The sequence below is a fragment of the Labrus bergylta genome, chromosome 23, assembly GCF_963930695.1.
Source record: "Labrus bergylta chromosome 23, fLabBer1.1, whole genome shotgun sequence".
NCBI lineage: Eukaryota > Metazoa > Chordata > Actinopteri > Labriformes > Labridae > Labrus > Labrus bergylta.
This window is the reverse complement of record NC_089217.1, coordinates 18,542,340-18,560,847: the sequence shown is the minus strand read 5'-3', so window position 1 is coordinate 18,560,847 and position 18,508 is coordinate 18,542,340. Positions and strand designations below refer to the sequence as shown.

At 40.2% G+C, this 18,508-nt stretch overlaps 2 protein-coding genes across 2 annotated transcripts; one reads left to right on the top strand and one right to left on the bottom strand.

The window, feature by feature from the left end:
• Positions 1–183: 183 nt before the first annotated feature.
• Positions 184–7,787, top strand: glipr1a (GLI pathogenesis-related 1a). The gene is made up of 5 exons (XM_020649535.3): positions 184–409; positions 2,054–2,287; positions 2,394–2,512; positions 4,159–4,244; positions 6,167–7,787. The coding sequence occupies exons 1-5, from the start codon at positions 239–241 to the stop codon at positions 6,301–6,303; spliced, it is 747 nt and encodes a 248-aa protein (XP_020505191.2). The 5' UTR covers positions 184–238; the 3' UTR covers positions 6,304–7,787.
• A 1,156-nt stretch (positions 7,788–8,943) lies between these two features.
• krr1 (KRR1 small subunit processome component homolog) lies at positions 8,944–17,209 on the bottom strand. Its single transcript, XM_065951442.1, has 10 exons — positions 17,053–17,209; positions 14,376–14,551; positions 13,937–14,071; positions 13,650–13,775; positions 12,568–12,651; positions 11,890–11,946; positions 10,637–10,807; positions 10,306–10,383; positions 9,563–9,659; positions 8,944–9,468 (listed from the first exon to the last, which is right to left on the bottom strand). Exons 1-10 carry the CDS (start codon positions 17,126–17,128, stop codon positions 9,323–9,325), a joined length of 1,146 nt encoding a protein of 381 aa, XP_065807514.1. The 5' UTR covers positions 17,129–17,209; the 3' UTR covers positions 8,944–9,322.
• Positions 17,210–18,508: the final 1,299 nt, after the last annotated feature.

The following is an 18,508-nucleotide window of genomic DNA, read 5'->3' as shown; positions in this document are numbered from 1 at the left end:
AAGTCAAAGTGTTCCCCACTTACTATTGTAACATGTTATATCACACCCTCTCTTTTTAGCAAATATTGGGTTAAGTGTGAGAAATTGTGCATGTTTGACACAAGCTCTAAAAAAAACGGCCTTACATCCTGTTCCTGTTGAGAGTGCCACTTCCTCTTACAGTCTTGTATGAAGGTGGACTTTTAAAAAAAACCCACAGCCTCTGTGTCGTCGTTTGAGGCGAGTCATTCTTTGAAGCATGGGGTGCATTTTGGAGGGGTTTCTGTGGGCCTGGATTATCCTGGAGTCTGGGGTGTGTTCAGTTACACTGCCAGAAATAACAGATAGGAAATTCATCGATGAATGTGTGAAGGAACACAACAGGGCGCGGTCATCTGTCAGTCCGCCTGCAAGTAACATGCTGCATATGGTAGGCGTGATGGATAAATATGTTTCTTTCTTGTGAAGAAGGGCAGAGAAAAATGAGCTCAGACACCTTAATGTCAAGTAGGTAAAGATGTTCAATTCTTCAGTAAGTGATGTAATGTCATGAACAGCATACTTCAGATATGAGCAGAGGAAAAGTCCTTCTCTCAAGAAGTGTTCCTTATGTCAGCCTTTTGATGGTTTAGTAAGGTGTGGTAGCAGCCTGAGACTGAAAGGTACAGGGCTTTGAATCCCGAGACTATTTAGTATATAAATGCTAATAATGAGCTTGTCTGTTGAGAAAAGCCAGTCATCTTATCACTATTAAGAAACTAACTCTCTCTTACCTTTTGTTGCATGTTGTTGGAAACACTTGGCTTATATTTGTCCATGATTTGATATAACCAGTTTATATGTTTCTGTTTCAGTGCAAAAGTCCAGGGCTCCTAGTGACAAAATGTTCCTAAATCACTCCTATAGGCTAAGACTCCTTGCTGGGATTTTTTAAGCTAAGTTAGGAGCTTTCTGAGAGGATTCTCAGGGCCCTGGTCACAGCAGTGAACATACTTTGATCGTGAAATATTTCAACAGAATCTTTTTCTTGGTGCACAAGCTCCAGGATTGCTCGGCACAATGTGACCTTATTTTTAAATGCATGACACAAGAGTCAAATAAAAATGATGCATGAGGCAAGTACGAACCCAGTCTCACTGAAGTTTATGAGTCATGAAATACAAAGAACTGATGTTGCACATGTTCATTTTTTCCCTTTTTCATCACAACTTCAAACTTATGTACCTCAAATTCACTTGAACATTTGGTGCATGCCTGCAATTGGAAGGTTTTTTTTTAAGGGCTGGTGTTGAAGTACAAAGAGCCAGTCTAAACAACAGGAGAACTAAAGTCTAAGTTGTATTATTTTCACAGATAAAGGTTAAATGTGGTACGTAACTCCACTAATGTAACTCAACTTCCTTTGTTTATAGTTCCCCTGTTGTACAGGATTGCAAATGAAACCACAGTTTCTCAAGGGGTTAGCAGGAAGTTACATGACAAGCCTACATGATCAACAAATGGCTTTAAAGGTGCACTATGTAGTTTTGGTAGAGAAATTAGAAAGTTGGAGAAGTCTACAGAATCTGTGGTATATGTTCATAACTCCATACACAAACTATCGTCAGAGGAAAATGTGGTCCCTGTAACACTGTTTGAAGATAAAATGCTACGCGAGAAGTTATGGTGTGGGGCCCTCAACATTGAAACCATAACTCCTGGTCGCTTTTTAGCTCCAAGCAGTGTTCCAGGGACCCCTTTTTTTACTTTGAATAAAGTTTTTGTATTCAGTTCATAAAATATAGCATAGAATTGTTTCATTTCTCCAACGGGGGGTTTGTCACAGCCATGTACTGTGTACATGTTGGTTAGGTTTTTGTTTGGATTCTTTTAGTGTTTGTTGATTTTTAGCTCAGTTGTTTCTGCTGTTGGGTAATCTAATGTATGCTTCTGCATGTGTCAAAGCACTTTGTAAACCCTTGTTTTTAAAAGTGCTATACAAACACAGTTATTATTATAATTAATAGTATTATTATTTAAAGAAGTGGTCATTTAAAATAAAGTTTCTGCATGTCCTTTTCCCCTCTTTGTTCAGACTTGGGATGACAACTTGGCCATTACAGCCAGATCATGGGCACGACAATGTGTGTTTGAACACAACCCTGACCGAGTGCACCCCTCCTTTGCCTCAGTAGGAGAGAACGTATGGACAGGTTACCCACCATCATCTTTCGATGTGACGGGTGCAACACAAAGTTGGGTGGATGAAAAACAATATTATGACTACAACAGCCAAGGCTGCACAAATGTCTGTGGCCACTACACCCAGGTGTGAACACTTCTCCCTGAAAATATTTTGACTGTGTTAATGTTTCCTTCTGTTTTGTTTGGTAACAAGCCTGCATTTCTTATTTTAACCCTTTTGTTGTCTGCAGGTTGTGTGGGCGAGCAGCTACAAGGTTGGATGTGCAGCCCATCTCTGCCCAAATGGTGTTAAAGGAACTCACTTTGGTCCTAGAGAAGGGGTCGTTTTTGTATGCAACTATGCTCCAGCGTAAGTTTTATACATCTTCAAATTTGCTTCAACTCTTAGTTTATGAATTGAAAAAAAATGTTGACAGTTTAGGTTTATAACTGGTGAGGCAGGAGGAGCGTCATAAATAGTGGTTTATATTTAAATAAAATGCACCAATCTTACCTGTCTAAAGGGTTATGGGTAGCTAAGTAAGTTCTGGGCTTTGTTCTGATTTAGGGGCTAAATCCTTCAGAATGCACTTTTGAAGACCGATTACAACACAGAGGCGTGTTGAAGGCTGTCCAATTTCAAAGGCTCCTACAAATGCAGCTGACAAATGTGTCCTTCCTCCCTAGACTAACAAAGGATTTATACGGTGCGTCTTTATATCCCTAGAGTCATTGCCCGCAAATTCAGATGAGCTGGCAAACTATGAAGTGGCAAAGTGATACAAAGTAATTGGTTTCAACGCGGCCGAAGAGCTACCAATACGGGGCCTTGACACTTCAGGTTATCCCTAAAAATAATAAGTTCATTTAAATGACGTTAGCTATGTTAGCTAGTTCCGTGGCAGCAAATGTGGTTGCTAGGTGGCAGGAGCAGGGCTTAGAAACGAGAGAGTAAGGGAGGGGACAGCTGGATTAGCAAACGGGGAATCTTCCTCAGACCAGACCATCTTCATTTCAGTTCAGACAATTTCGTGGAGAAAGAACAAAAAGCTTTTTTGATTATATTTCACATTCAGAAGAAACATGTTGCAAACAAAGGTATTGTCTAAAACATGAAGAACAGCAGAGAGACATAGAAATTGAGTTGCAGCTAAAATGCACTCTTTATTTTCTGTTTATTTACCGCGATTCATATCATAAAAGGTCCAATCAGTAAGATATCTACTGAATGAAATGATAAAGTGACCTTACTATATGATCAGACATCAAGGAAACATGCTATGTTGAAGTGCTGGCTTCTCTGACAACAATGCAGCAGCCAGTATGTCCTCCTTCTAACTTTAGATTCTGGTCCTGAATGCTCTGGATTTGTTTGGACCAGAGAAGGTAGGCGGTTTTAAGGCACCCCAACATGGCCGTCTCAGACGCCCGTCGGTTTGCTACGGTTCCGTCGGAGCACTGGTTCAGATAGAAGTGATTGTACCCGACCTAAAAAGCCTCTGCATGTTTCTAATAAGCTCCACGAGCAGAAACGAGCTCAAACTAGGATCAATATTGGAGATGCTTTTGAAAAATGGAGAGACAGGGAGAGGGGAGAAAACTCTCTCCAATGTTTTGAATTTTGACTGCAGTACCCATTTTAAACACTAGGTATCAGAGTTACATATCGCTCCTTTAAAGCATTACCGAACAATGTAATAGCACATCGTATATTGTTCTAATATCGTGCAGGCCTAGTCTACACAGCCTATGCGGGCTGGTCCTTTATAGTCTTGGCCCTTCAAAGGATGCTACCACCGAAAATGAGACAGAGCAATCATTTCATGTGTGGTTCAAAGTGGCATACAGACCGTACTACCACATGTATTCACTGCAACTGCTTAACAAGATTAAGTAGGCAGTGTTCAGGTATTTATTTTTCTAATATCAACAAATCCCTTTGAACCCTAATCCAACAATGACTGTGTCTTTAATATCTAAAGAATAATTTAACTTGGATTATGGTTCTCTGTACAGGGGTAATGTGATTGGAAGGAAACCATATGAATCTAAAGGAGCAGCCTGCTCTGGATGTGAAGGCGCCTGTGTGAACAATCTCTGCGGTGAGTATTCTGTCCCTTTATTGATGATGGTGCAAAAAGCCCTGTCTTTCCTGATCTTGGATTAAGCTTTACAGACAGACAACTACAACATTTGGCTACTTCTGCCATTTTTTATTCAGAGCATAGTTTGTATTTTGGCCTTTTGTCACTTGACGACAATTGGTTGAAAACAACCAAGTTGAGGAAGACAAACCAAAGAGCCCTGCCATGATGTTAAAGGTACTGTTATCTACGATTCCCTTCAAAGAACAAAGAAACCCACAAACAAAACAAGAAGAGCATGACCAGTGGCGATTCTAGAGTCTGTTGGAGCCATCCGCAAAAATCACTTGGGGGGGGCCATCCAACCAGCGTTCTTCACCATCATGTCTGCCAGTGTCTTGACACTTACTCCTCTTCACTATAACTACAATTTTTAGGATTTTGGTTGAAATTGTCTTTAGGTCCTGACAGAAATTAATAACTCATGTGCTCTGAAAAAGGAACATTTAAAATCTGTCATCTGTAGCAGTTGTAAGCCTGTTAAAATTGTTTACCAATGTCTGCATGAGGCACCAATCTGATGACCCAATCAGAAGCTTCCCTGTCTCCCTGCTTGTTCCCTACGCCATGCATGCACGAGCTCACACTCAGCATGAGCTGAGATTCGATTCTGGACCAACGGCGCTTGAGCATGTACGCGAGGGGCGTGGCTTTTGAGGGCGTACTGAGGGGAGGAGGTGGGTGCAGACAGATCACTGAAGGAATGCTACTTTCAAAATCATGCTAGTTTTTGAAAATTATCAACGCTGCCTTTAAGTTTGTGAGCCCTCAGTGGTCCCCCTACTGGTCTGGGCCCCTCCCCAAGCAGTTGCCTGCCATGCCTGTTGACAAGCAGCGCCTCTGAGCACGACTCCTGTTACATTTTAAAGTAAAAATTTGTAACATTATAAATATGGTGAAAGTTTTTGTACATTTTAAACAAAGAGCCAAACATATACATCCGTCCTCTCTTGCTCCATCACAAAAGTTTGTCTACTCGCATTGCCAGGAAAAAAATCTAATTAATTTAAAGCAACAAGGTGAAATCCAGAGCACCTTCTAACTGCGGGTTAGTCTAAATGGGGTAAACAATTTTGAATCACAACCATGATTCAGCGCTCTTTCTTATAGGTAAAGAATGAAAGATGGTGAGTTGCTGGCAAAGAAGGAAGGGTTGCTCTATTGGCATGGAAGCAATGTCCGTCGTTTGGACACATTTTTTCTTTAGGAAAGACGACACCGAACAAAAACAAGTCAAATGCAAACACTGTGGAAAAACTGTTTGCAAGAAATGCAAGTTATTTATTTTCTACTGTTTCAGAAAAGTTCATTTCTACTTTAAAACTGAAATGTGTCGTTTTCTTTTCAAGCGATGCTTTGATTTCAGGTTGAAATATTCAATAAATGACCTCAGAATAGTTAACCAGATATGCGCTCGTTCATTAAAAAAAAACATATCCCAGCTTTAATAGTTGAGTATATCTGCAGTAGAGACCTCGTCAGTGAGCTATGGGGGCAAAAAACAAGAATGAAATAATCGTTCATTAATCGTAATCGAGGTAAAATGTTCAATTAATCGTGATATTGATTTGAGGTCGTATCCCCCAGCCCTACTCCGCACTTAATGATATTGATGATCATGATGGTTTGGTTTGAAATTACAATATTTCGGATGGCTTTGATGCTGATTAGAACTCTGAAGAACAGCAGCCGACCTTGTGCTTTGCCTCTGTGCACTTCCTGTCAGCACCTTTGTCTGATCAGACTTAAAGCTGTTTGTTTGCACTCACTGATGTTGTTTTATTCTTTCTAGATTCCTGCTTACTCTCTGATGTACGTCACTTTGGATAAAAGCGTCTGCTAAATTAATTGTACAATTGTCTTAATTCTTCTTTTTTCAGGCAACGATTGGACCTCTGTGACCAGAGGATCAAACTATGTGGCTATCCTGGTGGTCCGGCCGATTGCCCTCATACTCACCTTCGTTGCAGCCTATGCAGTCCGACACTTTTACCCCGATATCTTCTGCTATGAATAGACCTCCTGAACTTCTGAAGTGACCTGAAGGACGTGAACTTATTACCTTAAAGGAAGAATGTGTGACTTTTTGATCCAGTAGATGTCGCCCTTGAGCACCAGCATGAAACCACAACTAATGTTCGCACACTTTTGTTAGCTCATAGCTTCCTAAAGTGAACAAACCATATGACGTATTTAAGTAGCATCACCATGGGGTCTAACGAGAATTCGCCCATGGGATTTTTTCATTGGATTTTGGATCATTGCAGAAAATAAGCTCTGTGGCGAACACACGTTTCTGAAGTGTAGGCGTTTTGTTCAGCAGCATAATCTTCACAGGTGAACGCCATTTTTATGATGTTTGAAGAGTTAATGCAGCCGACAGAAGTAAAAAGCTAACATTATGCTTCAAGCTAAATACACCACGGTCGGATGATTGTGACGTCACTAGCGTTATGCTTCAGAAGATCTCAGATAAACTAATCCACGTAGCTTAATAAATTGTTTACTAATATAATATTCACCTTAACCTAAAGATTAAACCTACAGGAGACATCTCAGACTAGTGAGAGAGTTCCTGGCCTCTGTGTCCGGCGTGATGACATTTAATGTCCCCGACAACCACTGTAGTCACATTTATCCACTTGTTAGCAACCGCCTTTTTAAAGACGAGTAAAAACTTCAAAATTTACAAGTGGGGGTGTTACCTAACGTAGTTTATGTGGTCTAACAAAACACCAACATCTCTTAAGCTTTTGTTAACCACAGACCTTATTTCAGCCGTCTAACCACAAACCCATTCAAAATCCCCATTGACTTTTAGACGACAGCTATAGTAATGCTAACTTACTTCCGGGTTTTAGGACTCATTCCTGTAGCGTTCTATTGCACTTGAATTTACACAGAATGACCGTGAACTAAAAACGCAGAGTATGTTCTTCTTCTTCTCTCTAGTTCTAGTTCTAGCTTTTATACAGAAGGGGAGGAGTCAGTCGTCCAGTCCATGTAAACACGGCTCTGACAACAACACAGCCAGCGGGACTCAAGCTTCTCACTAATTGTAGACAGTCATGACTCAGTTTGGTGGTGATGGTTCAAAATTAAATTACAGTGGTTTACATGTATTTAATACTTGCACTAACCAGTTTATGTGAACTATATATATTCTGCAACCCTGTAGTGAGACACAGCCGCAAAGCTTTGGTTTGCCAATCTACCTGCTCAGTTAGAAGGTCCTGACTTCAGTTATGTATAACTTATGAGTATTTAATACCTTCAGATAGAACACATCAATTCCCTTTGCTTCAGGTCACTTTGTTCTAAAGATCATTGATTTAGGAATACCAATTGGCAATAACAGCAAACGTAATTATTTGCAAGTTGACTTGTAACAGGTTCAATAGAATAGTGTATTTTTGTTGGTGTGTATATGTATTTGTATCTGTTGCATTATAGATGTATCCCAAAACCAGTTGACTTAAATATATAATTTTGACAACCCTTTGTTCAGCTTAATTATCTCAGAAAAAATACTGTTCTGCTTCCAAAAACACCAAGCTAAATCATGAATCTCAAAGAGGGAGTTAGATTGTTGTTGCAGCTTGGAAACACAGCACACACTGAGCCCCTCCTCCAGGGTATCATCGCCCCTCTTTTCAGAACAAGCTTTAGCCGCATGTCATTTTGCCTCATTGTGATTATATTTTCTCTTCTTTGCAGTTACGTCAGGGTCTGTCATATTCGTTGTTTTGAAAAGCGTCCAAACGCTGAATTGTAGCCTCTCTCAAACTCACCTGCGCGTTGTCATTGGCTGGAGGAAACACACAAGCTCTCCGCCAAAAAAACATCCTCACAGGAAGGTGAAGACTCTAAAAGTTTGTTTCAATAATTCTCAGAACTCCCCAAAACATGTCTGTGAAGTTTCTTGTTCTAAATCCACTCTGATCCTGTATTTGATCATGTCTATAAACCCCTCTATTTCAGCCCTGCTCAGAACAGGCTGTTTCTGTGTCTGTACCTTTAAATATGTAAATGAGCAGTGTATAACCACGCCCCCTCTCTGGAAGGGCTCGGGTGGCTCAGGCTTTCTCACTCCATGTCCTATTGTTTACGGTGAGAAGGCAGACTCAGAGGGCAGAACAAACACCTAGCTGTGCGAGTGTCGCCAACCTGGGGGAGGGGTTACTGCCCTTTGTGATGTCATGAAGGAAAAATCTCCAAACAGCCTGTTTGAGCACACATTTTCTGAAAAGTGGAGCAGGCAATACACGGAGAGGATTGGACTTTTCTAATCATTGGGGGTTTGTGGACTGACTAGGGACACGAGTTAGAAAAACATGGTGAAGAGGATTTTACAAAATATAGGCCACTAAAAGAGGCAACAGCTGGTTAACCATGTTTACAATCTGCAAACAGAAATAATGTATAGCATTCTCAGGACAGTACCAGTGAAAAATGGGGTTGTAAAAAACAATGACTTTAACTTTTACTTAAAAGAGACTGGACCCAAAACCTTTGCGACGATTAACAATAACTGACTCTAAATCTGTGTGTAGTGATGCTATCAAGTCCCAATACTGCGACTTGACAAAATAGCTGCTTGGGAAATGTTTTCATGACCAAAACAATGAAGAAAGACCTACAAAAAAAAAAAAAAATCCAAGTTGTTAAAATCTTTTTTATTTTATTTCACATTGTCCGCTAATTCAGTCCTACCTCCTAGCAAACAAACTGCTGTCTAAGAAAAGAAGAGGAAAATGTACTTTGAAACGTATAAAAATCCACCACACAAAGTCTGGATTACAGTTAGCAAAAAAGGAAACTGTATGATGTCAGTCACTGGTGGTGTGTTCATCTTCTTTGACTGGGGATTGGTCTCCAAAACAGATTAATGAAAATGGGCAAGAAGTCCTCTCAACAAAAAGTGTTCAATAAAAGAAGTCCATGATCGATTGTGATCCGAGTCCCATCTGGATGTGTCCTTTCTCAGTCCAACAAATACCATCTCACATGGTACACATTCATCCAATGGTCTCTTGTTAGCCTTTGTTCTTTTTCTTTTTGTTTGTGGTGGCTCTACCTGTGGGAGGAGCTGTGTTCACTGGTGGAGCTCCAAGTTTCTTTGTTTTGGCTTTTTTCACCTTCTCTTTGAAGGCCTCGATGTCCAGCTTGCCTTCTGTCGGAGCTGTGAAAGGAACAAGCAGATCAAGGGTGTAATACAGTACACAGTTTCGCTCTGTTCTTTAATAATTAATCAGGTTTATTTCCTTGTGTTTTACCTTTGATTGATTTCTTCATTAACGGCTTCTCTTTGGGAGGAATGAAGGCTTTGTTCCGCTCTTCCTGCTTCTTCGTCATAGCCTCTGCTTGTTTTACCTGAGAAAGAGGAACAACAAGTCACACCAGAACTCACCAAGGTTCTCCAGTATTAAACTGGGAACACAGCAGAATTATACATTCTTAGACTTTGTGAGGCTACCAGGAATTGCATCATGCTAATTAATATGGGGGTCGAGTAGTTTGGATGCCAATCTTAGAGGAAACTGGTCCAGTTGCCTCTAGATCAAGCTTCAAATTCACCATGACCTGCATTATTATTATTATATTATCTGTAATCTAGTATAGCATGTTCACTGCACCTTAATCTGTATATTATAATCTGAAGAATATACTTACATTTATAGCATCCCATTAATCCACCGATCCATATAAACCCAATAATTCACATGTTTTGTCTACATCTGTATATTCTGTAATTACTTGGACATAGCACTAGGTTCTAGCACTAGGTTCTAACACTAGGTTCTAGCACTAGGTTCTAGCACTTTCTGCTTATTGCACTTCTGGTGAGATGCCAAGCCTCATTTCGTTACTCTATACTTGTATATGTGTAATGACAATAAAGTTGAATCTCATCTCATAACTGAGAACCAACACAGACAAAGCAAAAGCTAAGTGTTTTAAACATTTTTTTTTTTAAAAGGGTGTGGATTTAACCACAGTGAGCAGATGCTGCGCTCACCTTGATCTCTTCCATCTTCTTCCTCCTTTTCACACTCTCACGCAGGAAGAACTCTCCCGTGGACAGCTCCTGGTCAACCTGCAGATATAATCAGAAGGAGTTTAGAGACATATTAAAGTCTCCAAAGTGCTAATGAATAATTCCAAACATGGAGACGGTTTTGTTAAAGAAAGCTTTAAAATAACTTTTTACTGTCTTCTTATTTGGCATTGCTAAATTATTAAGCTACATGTTAGCTCTAAAGTAAATAACCTCATGTTAGTATGTTTTTCACAGACAGAGTTAGTCATGTTAGTCATGTGATTTAAAATAAATGTTCTTCGAGGCTGACCTTGCTCTCTGGCTGCGATGGCGGGAACGGCGTGTACTCCTTCTTCACACTCTTCTTCTTCGGTTCCCTGCGCTTGGCCAGGTTCTTGTGGCGGAACTTGGGCAGGAAACGTTCCCAGCTTTGCACCCGAAGGTCGGGGTCTTTGGAGAGCTCCCGTTTGATCATCAGAGTCTGATGACCGACACGGGGTGGTGGATGGGTTAAAAATAATAAAGGTTTGTTGTTTTTGTGATGTTGAATTGACATGCATGAAGCAGAAAATCCGTTTTAATTACAAGTATTGAAATGATTTGTTATGATTTGTTATTCGAGTTAACAGATAGAGAACAAAACATTTTCTTCTTCAAACAGAAATCCTCTGTCCTAATTCATAGGAACTCGTCCTTCATGTCTGTCAGGTTTTCCAGAAACTGACCTGCCAACAGCAACGCATACTTCAAACAACGTGAGACTGAACACACCAGAGCATATTTGTTTCATCTCACTCATTCCTTTTTTGTTGTTAAAATTAAAATTTTTGCTTGGTTATGTAACAGCGTCTGCCTTTATATATTCATAGAGTCAGTGGCGATTCTAGAGCCTTTTGGGGCCCTAGGCAAAAATCAATTGAAGGGCCCTCCAACCAGAATTCAGCAGGGCAACAAGAATGAGTGCTGTCAGAGCCTGAAGTATGTCCAAATTAAAAAATAGACTTTGAATCATGAATCCAGAATTGTTTTGAATCGTAAATAGATTCTCAATCGAATCATGACCCCAGGAATCAAAATCGAGTCTAATTCATGAGACACCCAAAGATTCCCAGCCCTAATAGTTTACACTGAATGTATTCGTGCCTGCTGACAACAACACCTTTTGGACATTATTGCCCCAGCTGGAGCAACGTTTCTTGTATTTGCAGTGTTCATTAGCAGCAATACAAAGTGAGGCTGTCTCATAAGTCAAAATATTCAGACGGAAGGGCTGCTCAACAATGGTGTCGATAAAGGTCAAGTTAAAAAGAAAATCCTCATTTAAACAGTTTGAGTGTCTGCAGCTCTGCCATGCCCTCAGCTCCAGGTTGAGCCAGCCTTGGCTTCAAACCCGGAGAGATTAAATCTCAGTCAGGTGATCAAGAACAAGGATGGAAAACATCTTCATTGGGCATGAACGCTATCTGTTCAAACATTTTTCTCAATCACCCACACACACATCTTATCTGTTAGAGTTTTGGACGGGCAGCGATGTAAAGCTTTCTGCTGGCAGTTTGAACATACCTTGATGTTGTAGATTGGATGAATGTTCTTCATTGTGTCCATCACCACTTTTCGTACCTGAGTGACATGAAAAATGTTTGAACAATTTTGAACATAATCTTTTTTTTTTTTTTTTAAATGTATTCAGCCCTTTTTTGAGATCTGATGAGAAGTTCAAAAGAAAAACGCCAACGTTAACGTTTTCGTCAAAGTGTTGCATCTTTTCTGTGAACCATCTTATGACTGATATTAATTAACCTGATAACTGTATTTCATGGCAGTAAAACTGTCTCCTTACTAGCTTGTTAGCCAGCTGGGTAATCAACATGTCCTTTTTAGTCACACAATGAAATGAAACCGCTTCTGTGTCCTTATCTGTCAACTTAAAGAGGACATATTATCCCCTTTCCTTTTCAAACAGTCCCCCTGTGGTCTAAATGAAACATCTGTCCTGTGGTCAAAATAGAACATGAATCAAGCACCAGAGGAGGTTTGTGACCCTGTATAAACCAGCTCTCTCAGAACGCTCCGTTTTGGTGTGTGTGTCTCTTTAAATGCAATGACAGCAGCTACTCAGATCATCATTAGAGTATTTTTTAACACCATCTGAGCTCCATAGAGCTTATTTAAATCTGAGGGGAGATTGTGTTCCACTTCCAGCCCAGGGAGCACAAGAGCACACACACATGCACATCTCACCTCTTTGAGGCCGTTGAAGGGCCCGAGGGCTGATACTGTGTTGCCCTGCACCATCACGTAACAGTTAGTCAACAACTCCAACGCCTGGAGAAAAGAGGGGGAAAAGTACAGATATAACTCGAGGCTTGAATTGAAATTATCTGTTAAAATTTTATTTTGATTTACTATTCAGATATCAAAAAGCACTTTTAATGTGGCAAGTGAGCTTTTTCAGTGCTCACAACACAGATTTCATTTTAAAGGTGACACATTCTCCTCCTCTGCAACCAGTTTAAATAAGTCTCAGAACTCCCCAAAACATGTGTGTGAAGTTTCTTGTTCTAAATCCACTCTGATCCTGTATTTGATCATGCCTATAAACCCCTCTATTTCAGCCCTGCTCAGAACAGGCTGTTTCTGTGTCTGTACCTTTAAATATGTAAATGAGCTGTGTCTGACCACGCCCCCTCTCTGGAAGGTTGAGTGCTCTGGCTTTCTCCCTCCATGTCCTATTGTTTACAGTGAGAAGGCAGACTCAGAGGGCAGAACAAACACCTAGCTGTGGGAGTGTCACCCACTTGGGGGAAGGGTTACTGCCTTTTGTGATGTCATGAAGGGAAAATCTCCAAACGGTGTGTTTGAGCACACATTTTCTGAGAAGTGGAGCAGGCAGAAGATGGAAAGGTATCCACTGTATTCATGTTGTAAAGTGAAGATTGTCAAATGAAAGCCAAGTTTTCATTTTTATTTCAGCAGTGAGACCATGACACAAATTAATTCAGACCTAGCTTTTGTTAAAAGAAAATCAAGTGGATGAAATACTCTTTACTCTGTAAAATGACTTGTTCTAGTTGTTATTGTCCGAAAGGATCAGAGGGTTTCGTTTTGATACTTTCTCTTTCAATACATTTGCTGCCACCCCAAAGCTCCACTGATTGATACTTTTACTCAGCCAGTGTCCGACTCCATAGTTACCTGCTGTAAAGACAAAGCAGGTACTGTGTCCAGTATGACACTGGTTGTTTTGGGAGTGTGTCACCTCTCTCAGGTTTGTGCTGTATTCCAGCAGTTATGAGCTGTTTTGTTTTTAAATTGGCACTCACTTTTAGGGTGGAGCCCTTGGGACCAATAAGCCGCTGCCTTCGCTTCACAAACCGCTCCCTGTTCCTCACCATGGTCCCAATTTTGATGATGTCACACGCCATGTCGTCCTGTAATATCCGCACAGCCTGGAAGCCAAAAAAATAAATACAAAATTAGAAAAAGAGAAAATAAGAACCCAACTACCTTCATTTCCTGGTCACAAATTCAGCATGTTATATGATGCATGTGCAGGGAGTTTGAATTATCCAGACACTTAAAAAAGCAGCGTCCTGTGTTTGATTAGCACCTGTTCGAACGGTACACTCCTGGCAAGCAGCTTGATGAGATCTCTGGCTCTCACGATTGCGTATGGATCAAAGGTTTTCTTCGTGGTGCTAACGGTGATGCTTCCCTCAATCAGGTCCAGAGAGGCTTTGATGTGCTGGAAAAACAATACATCCATGTTACACATTGTTAACTTCATCGTGTATGAAACCACACATTCAAGTTTGCACTACGGGTCTGCATTTCGACTTGATCAGGCCAGTAAAACGGCTCTGACAACAATAGAGCCAGCGGGACTAGTGCGTCTCACTCACAGTAGATTGTCGAGACACATTTACTGGACTGTATAAAATATTGCACATTCTGCCTTCAAAGTTATGCAATATTTCTTGGGCATGCAAACAGAGATGAAATTAAGTTGTCTCCATCAGCTCTCTGTATTGTCTATGTGGTGAACTCACTGCCTCTCCTAATGCCTTCTCCACAAGTGGCCAGCACTCCTTCAGGTAGGCTTCTCTGTATTTGGGGAAGAGGGTGGCAAAGCTGCTCTCCTCCAGCAGACCGCGGGGGTTATCATCTCTGCTGAAGGTGGGCTCTTTCCACCCATCAGGAACAGTCAGGAGTTCAGATTCATCCACTGTAGTTAAAAAAAACAAAACAAAAAAAAAACAGACGCACCCAGAACATTTAAAGTTTATTATCCGTTTCTTTGCTCATGCAGCTTCCTATTCAGTGATGTCATTCAACATTTAATTGTACTCAAGAGATTTAAAATGTCATCCAGTCATTACAGAATCAATTAAAAGACAGACAACAAAGCATTAAAAGAATCAAAGACAGATGGATACACTAAAATAAAACCGCAGGGATTTCTAAAGGCCCTGACACACCAAGGACATTGTTGGCTGTTGATGGTGAGCGATCGTTGCCCTAGACTTTGCAGCGTGTCTAGCTCCTTCATTTTCAACTTTTTTTGCCAGACATTATTCCTTGATTAGTAGGCTAGTATACGTGGTGACGTAGACCGACAGCAGTGTGGAAATGGTCTTCTGGCGGCTGTAGCTCAGTTGGTAAAGTCATCGCCTTTCACCCGAAAGGTTGAGGGTTCGATCCCTTGGTAAGCAGGCTCTCTGTGGTGGTACGCAAAGAAATCTTCTCAATATTTTTTTAAAACGTTATTTATTTGTCTTACTTATCTTATCTGTCTTGTATCTAAATTAATCTAGTTTTAACAACTTTAATCTTCTCAATTTATGATCGCGCACAGACATAAACAACAACAGGAGTACGCCTCGCGTTTTGAAAAGTTCCACTCGATATTCCATTATAGTTCAGTATTGAAACAACAGAAAGCAGATGTAGACCTACATTAACAGATATTCTGTTACTTATTGGAGTTCAGCACAGAATCGGTGGCAAGTAGCTGTACATTAAACAATTTAAAACGGAGCCAGGAGATGCTTCCGTTGTGATGCATTTACAAGAGTGTACGGACAGTCGCTCACCCTCCATCGCTCTTTCTCGCTCTGAAGCTGATGTGATTCTGCTCTATTTTGCTGTCTTAACTATGCGCAGGAGTCAAGAAGGATTTTCTTTTAAAGGTTGTTTTGCTATGTTGAACGCCAGTGTTTCCCCTACCATTATATTGGTGGGGGAATATATATATATATATATATATATATATATATACACACACACATATATATATTTTTTTTTTTCTTTCGGAAATCAGGGAACAAAGTCATTTAAGGATACCTTTTCGATAGAAAAGGAAAGCTGTCATTAAAAGTAACACATGAACACCAAGATTCCTTCAAGTGTTTGTGTCGCCGTGTCGGCATGTCAGCTTGTCCCCACCCCCCCAACGCTGTAAACCTAGGGGAAACACTGAACGCAGAGCCTTATAATACAGAGGCTCTGGTTGCACAGAGCCTGCACTCTCTCTCTCTCACGCATGCAACAATTTTATGAATAAATGAAAAATTGAATAAGAACAGGTCGGAAATATACTTGGGCCCAGCTATCGTCTTTGTGTGGGAAACACTGGAGACTAAATATTTCCAAACAGGTTGTTGGTATAAAGTTGTAATTTTTATTGTGCTGCACTTCTTTTAATTTGGACAAATGTCAGTGTTGTTTGGCGTTTAAGTGCCAGTTCTAGCGCTAGCCCTTAGTAGGCCTACAGTGTGGCTGCCAACAGTCAATAATAATAATAATAATTTTATGAATATGTTTGCCTCTGGCGTAAAATGTGTGGAGAAATAGGCCTACAGTATATTTTAACATCTACCATAATGGTGGTACTTGGAGAGGCAAATATTTTTGGAGGTGGTACGCAGTCTAAAAAGTTTGAGAACCACTGATCTAACGCATGTGCAGAGCGTATGTTGTCCTTGGCCGTCGGCTGCAGTCCTTGCGGTGTGTTCAAGTGCAACTTTTTGGCCAAGACAAAAGACAGTCTGCCTTCATGGCCACTAGTTCTTTGCCGTCTGCTTGGTGTGTCAGGACCTGAAACTAAGACAATAATAACTACAAGAGAGTAAGAAAGAGCCTTAAATGGACTAAAATAATTAAGTGAGCTCAAAGAGTATAATGGATATAATTATACTAAAGGAAACGTGCTTATTTAACACCGTTGCAAACACATTGGGGGATTTAAAATCAGGGTTCAAAGGGTGAAAGTTCATAACCCTCGAGGAGATGTTGTCAGGAGGATCAGGGAACTTTTTCACTTTAATGTACAAGTTTCGAAAACCAAGTTTTGTTATACAAGGATTGACACTTCTTTACGTATGACTTTGGTGAAGAAAGCATTACATCTGAGTGAAACATGCACAGAGATAAAGTTTAAAAAATACATTTATTTCACACAAAACAGAATTTTTTGTCTAACTATACTGGGCGATACATACAGATTATACACAACTAACAAACATGTGTACCCACGTTGTCTCCATCGCATGAACTCGGTGAACAAACTTCAACAACACATGAAGGCTCACAGACTAGCTTCAAGCTAATACATGCGTGCCATGTTGCTAACACGTAAACACGGCACTTAACCGCCAATATTTAACTCGGCCTGACAGTTTAGGGGTCGTGTGTTATAAAAAGATAACCATAAACTCGACAGCGTACCTTGACTTTTGGTCTTTTTTGACTTTTTTCCTGTTTGAGCCTCACTCATGCCGTCTCCCGTCGAGGAGGACGCCATCGTTGTACGGTAGCGGAAGTGACGTAACTCTTCTTCTTCTTTGATTGGCGGCTGCTACCAATCGGCGCATTATCGCCGCCTACTGGCATGGCATGTTCCGACCATAAACTGTTAATTGTTTTGGTGGTAGCTGGCATCCAAGAAATTGCATTACTACGCCATCTGCTGGATTAAACTAGCCTTCACATTTCTAAACCCTCCTCAACAGACTACGGCCCTTTCCGAATAGCCACAGTTCAGTAGGCAGTACGTACTATTCAGTATGGAGTTTCAGTATACTGAACTTTCGTGGTCATTCAGTATGCATAGTACGTACTGCATACTGAACTGTGACAATTTGGAAAGGGCCCGGGTTTTATGCAGTATGAGTATGGATCGGATGCGTGCTTTCAGGAAATTAATTGTATTTTACCACCCACAATGCTGTGCGAAATTGTCGTAAATCGTCACGTCACGTCCACTTCCAAATCAAAACAAACGAGCATGGATTAATTTAATCATTTTTTAATCTAGAGTTAAAGTCCCGACTGAAATCACTACTTTTAATTAACAACAGACAATATAACAAATGTATACATTATTATAAAACCTTTCCCCCTCTATTTAAATAATCATTTCACTATTTAAATGCGTCTTTATTGGTTTATTTTATATTCTGTATCTTACTGTCTTTCATTTGTACTTTCCTTTATGTACTGTATGTGATTTAGTTATTTAATCTGCCTTTTACTTGATTTACATTGTGATATTGTTTTTTGTTTACCTGATTGTATATGAGCATTACTCTTCTTGAATAAAGCTAAACAAAAAAAAAAAAAAAAAACGGGTTGATGCAGCCGGTTCAGGAAACGTAAATGACATCACTTCCATACTGAATGAATCAGAAGAAGTAGGCACAAATATCTGCCTACTGTGTGTGCATACTGAATAGTAGGTACTAACAGTATGCAGCACGGATAGTACGTACTGCCTACTGCCTACTGCATACTGAAAGATTTAGTATGTACTTGGCAATTCGGATACGGCCCTATTCTCAGATACGGTGGCTGGGAAGTGCAAAACAAATTTATAAAGCGTGAAAAACTTTTGCAAAGCTTGAGACAAATTAACATTTTGAAAAACATTTTTTACATTTTATAAAACAAAATTACAAAACACTTTTACCAACAAAAAAACAAATTTACAAGATGTGAAACACTTTTACAAGCGTGGAGACACATTTACAAGTGGCACATTTACTTTTGGCAGTCCCCAAAGAAATTTACAAACGACAGAATCTTGACGGAAAGGGAATGAACCAAATATCAGAAGTTAAAGTTTGTAAAAGTGTTTCACAGTTTGTAATTTTGTTTTGCACTTCCCAGCCACTGTATTCAAAAG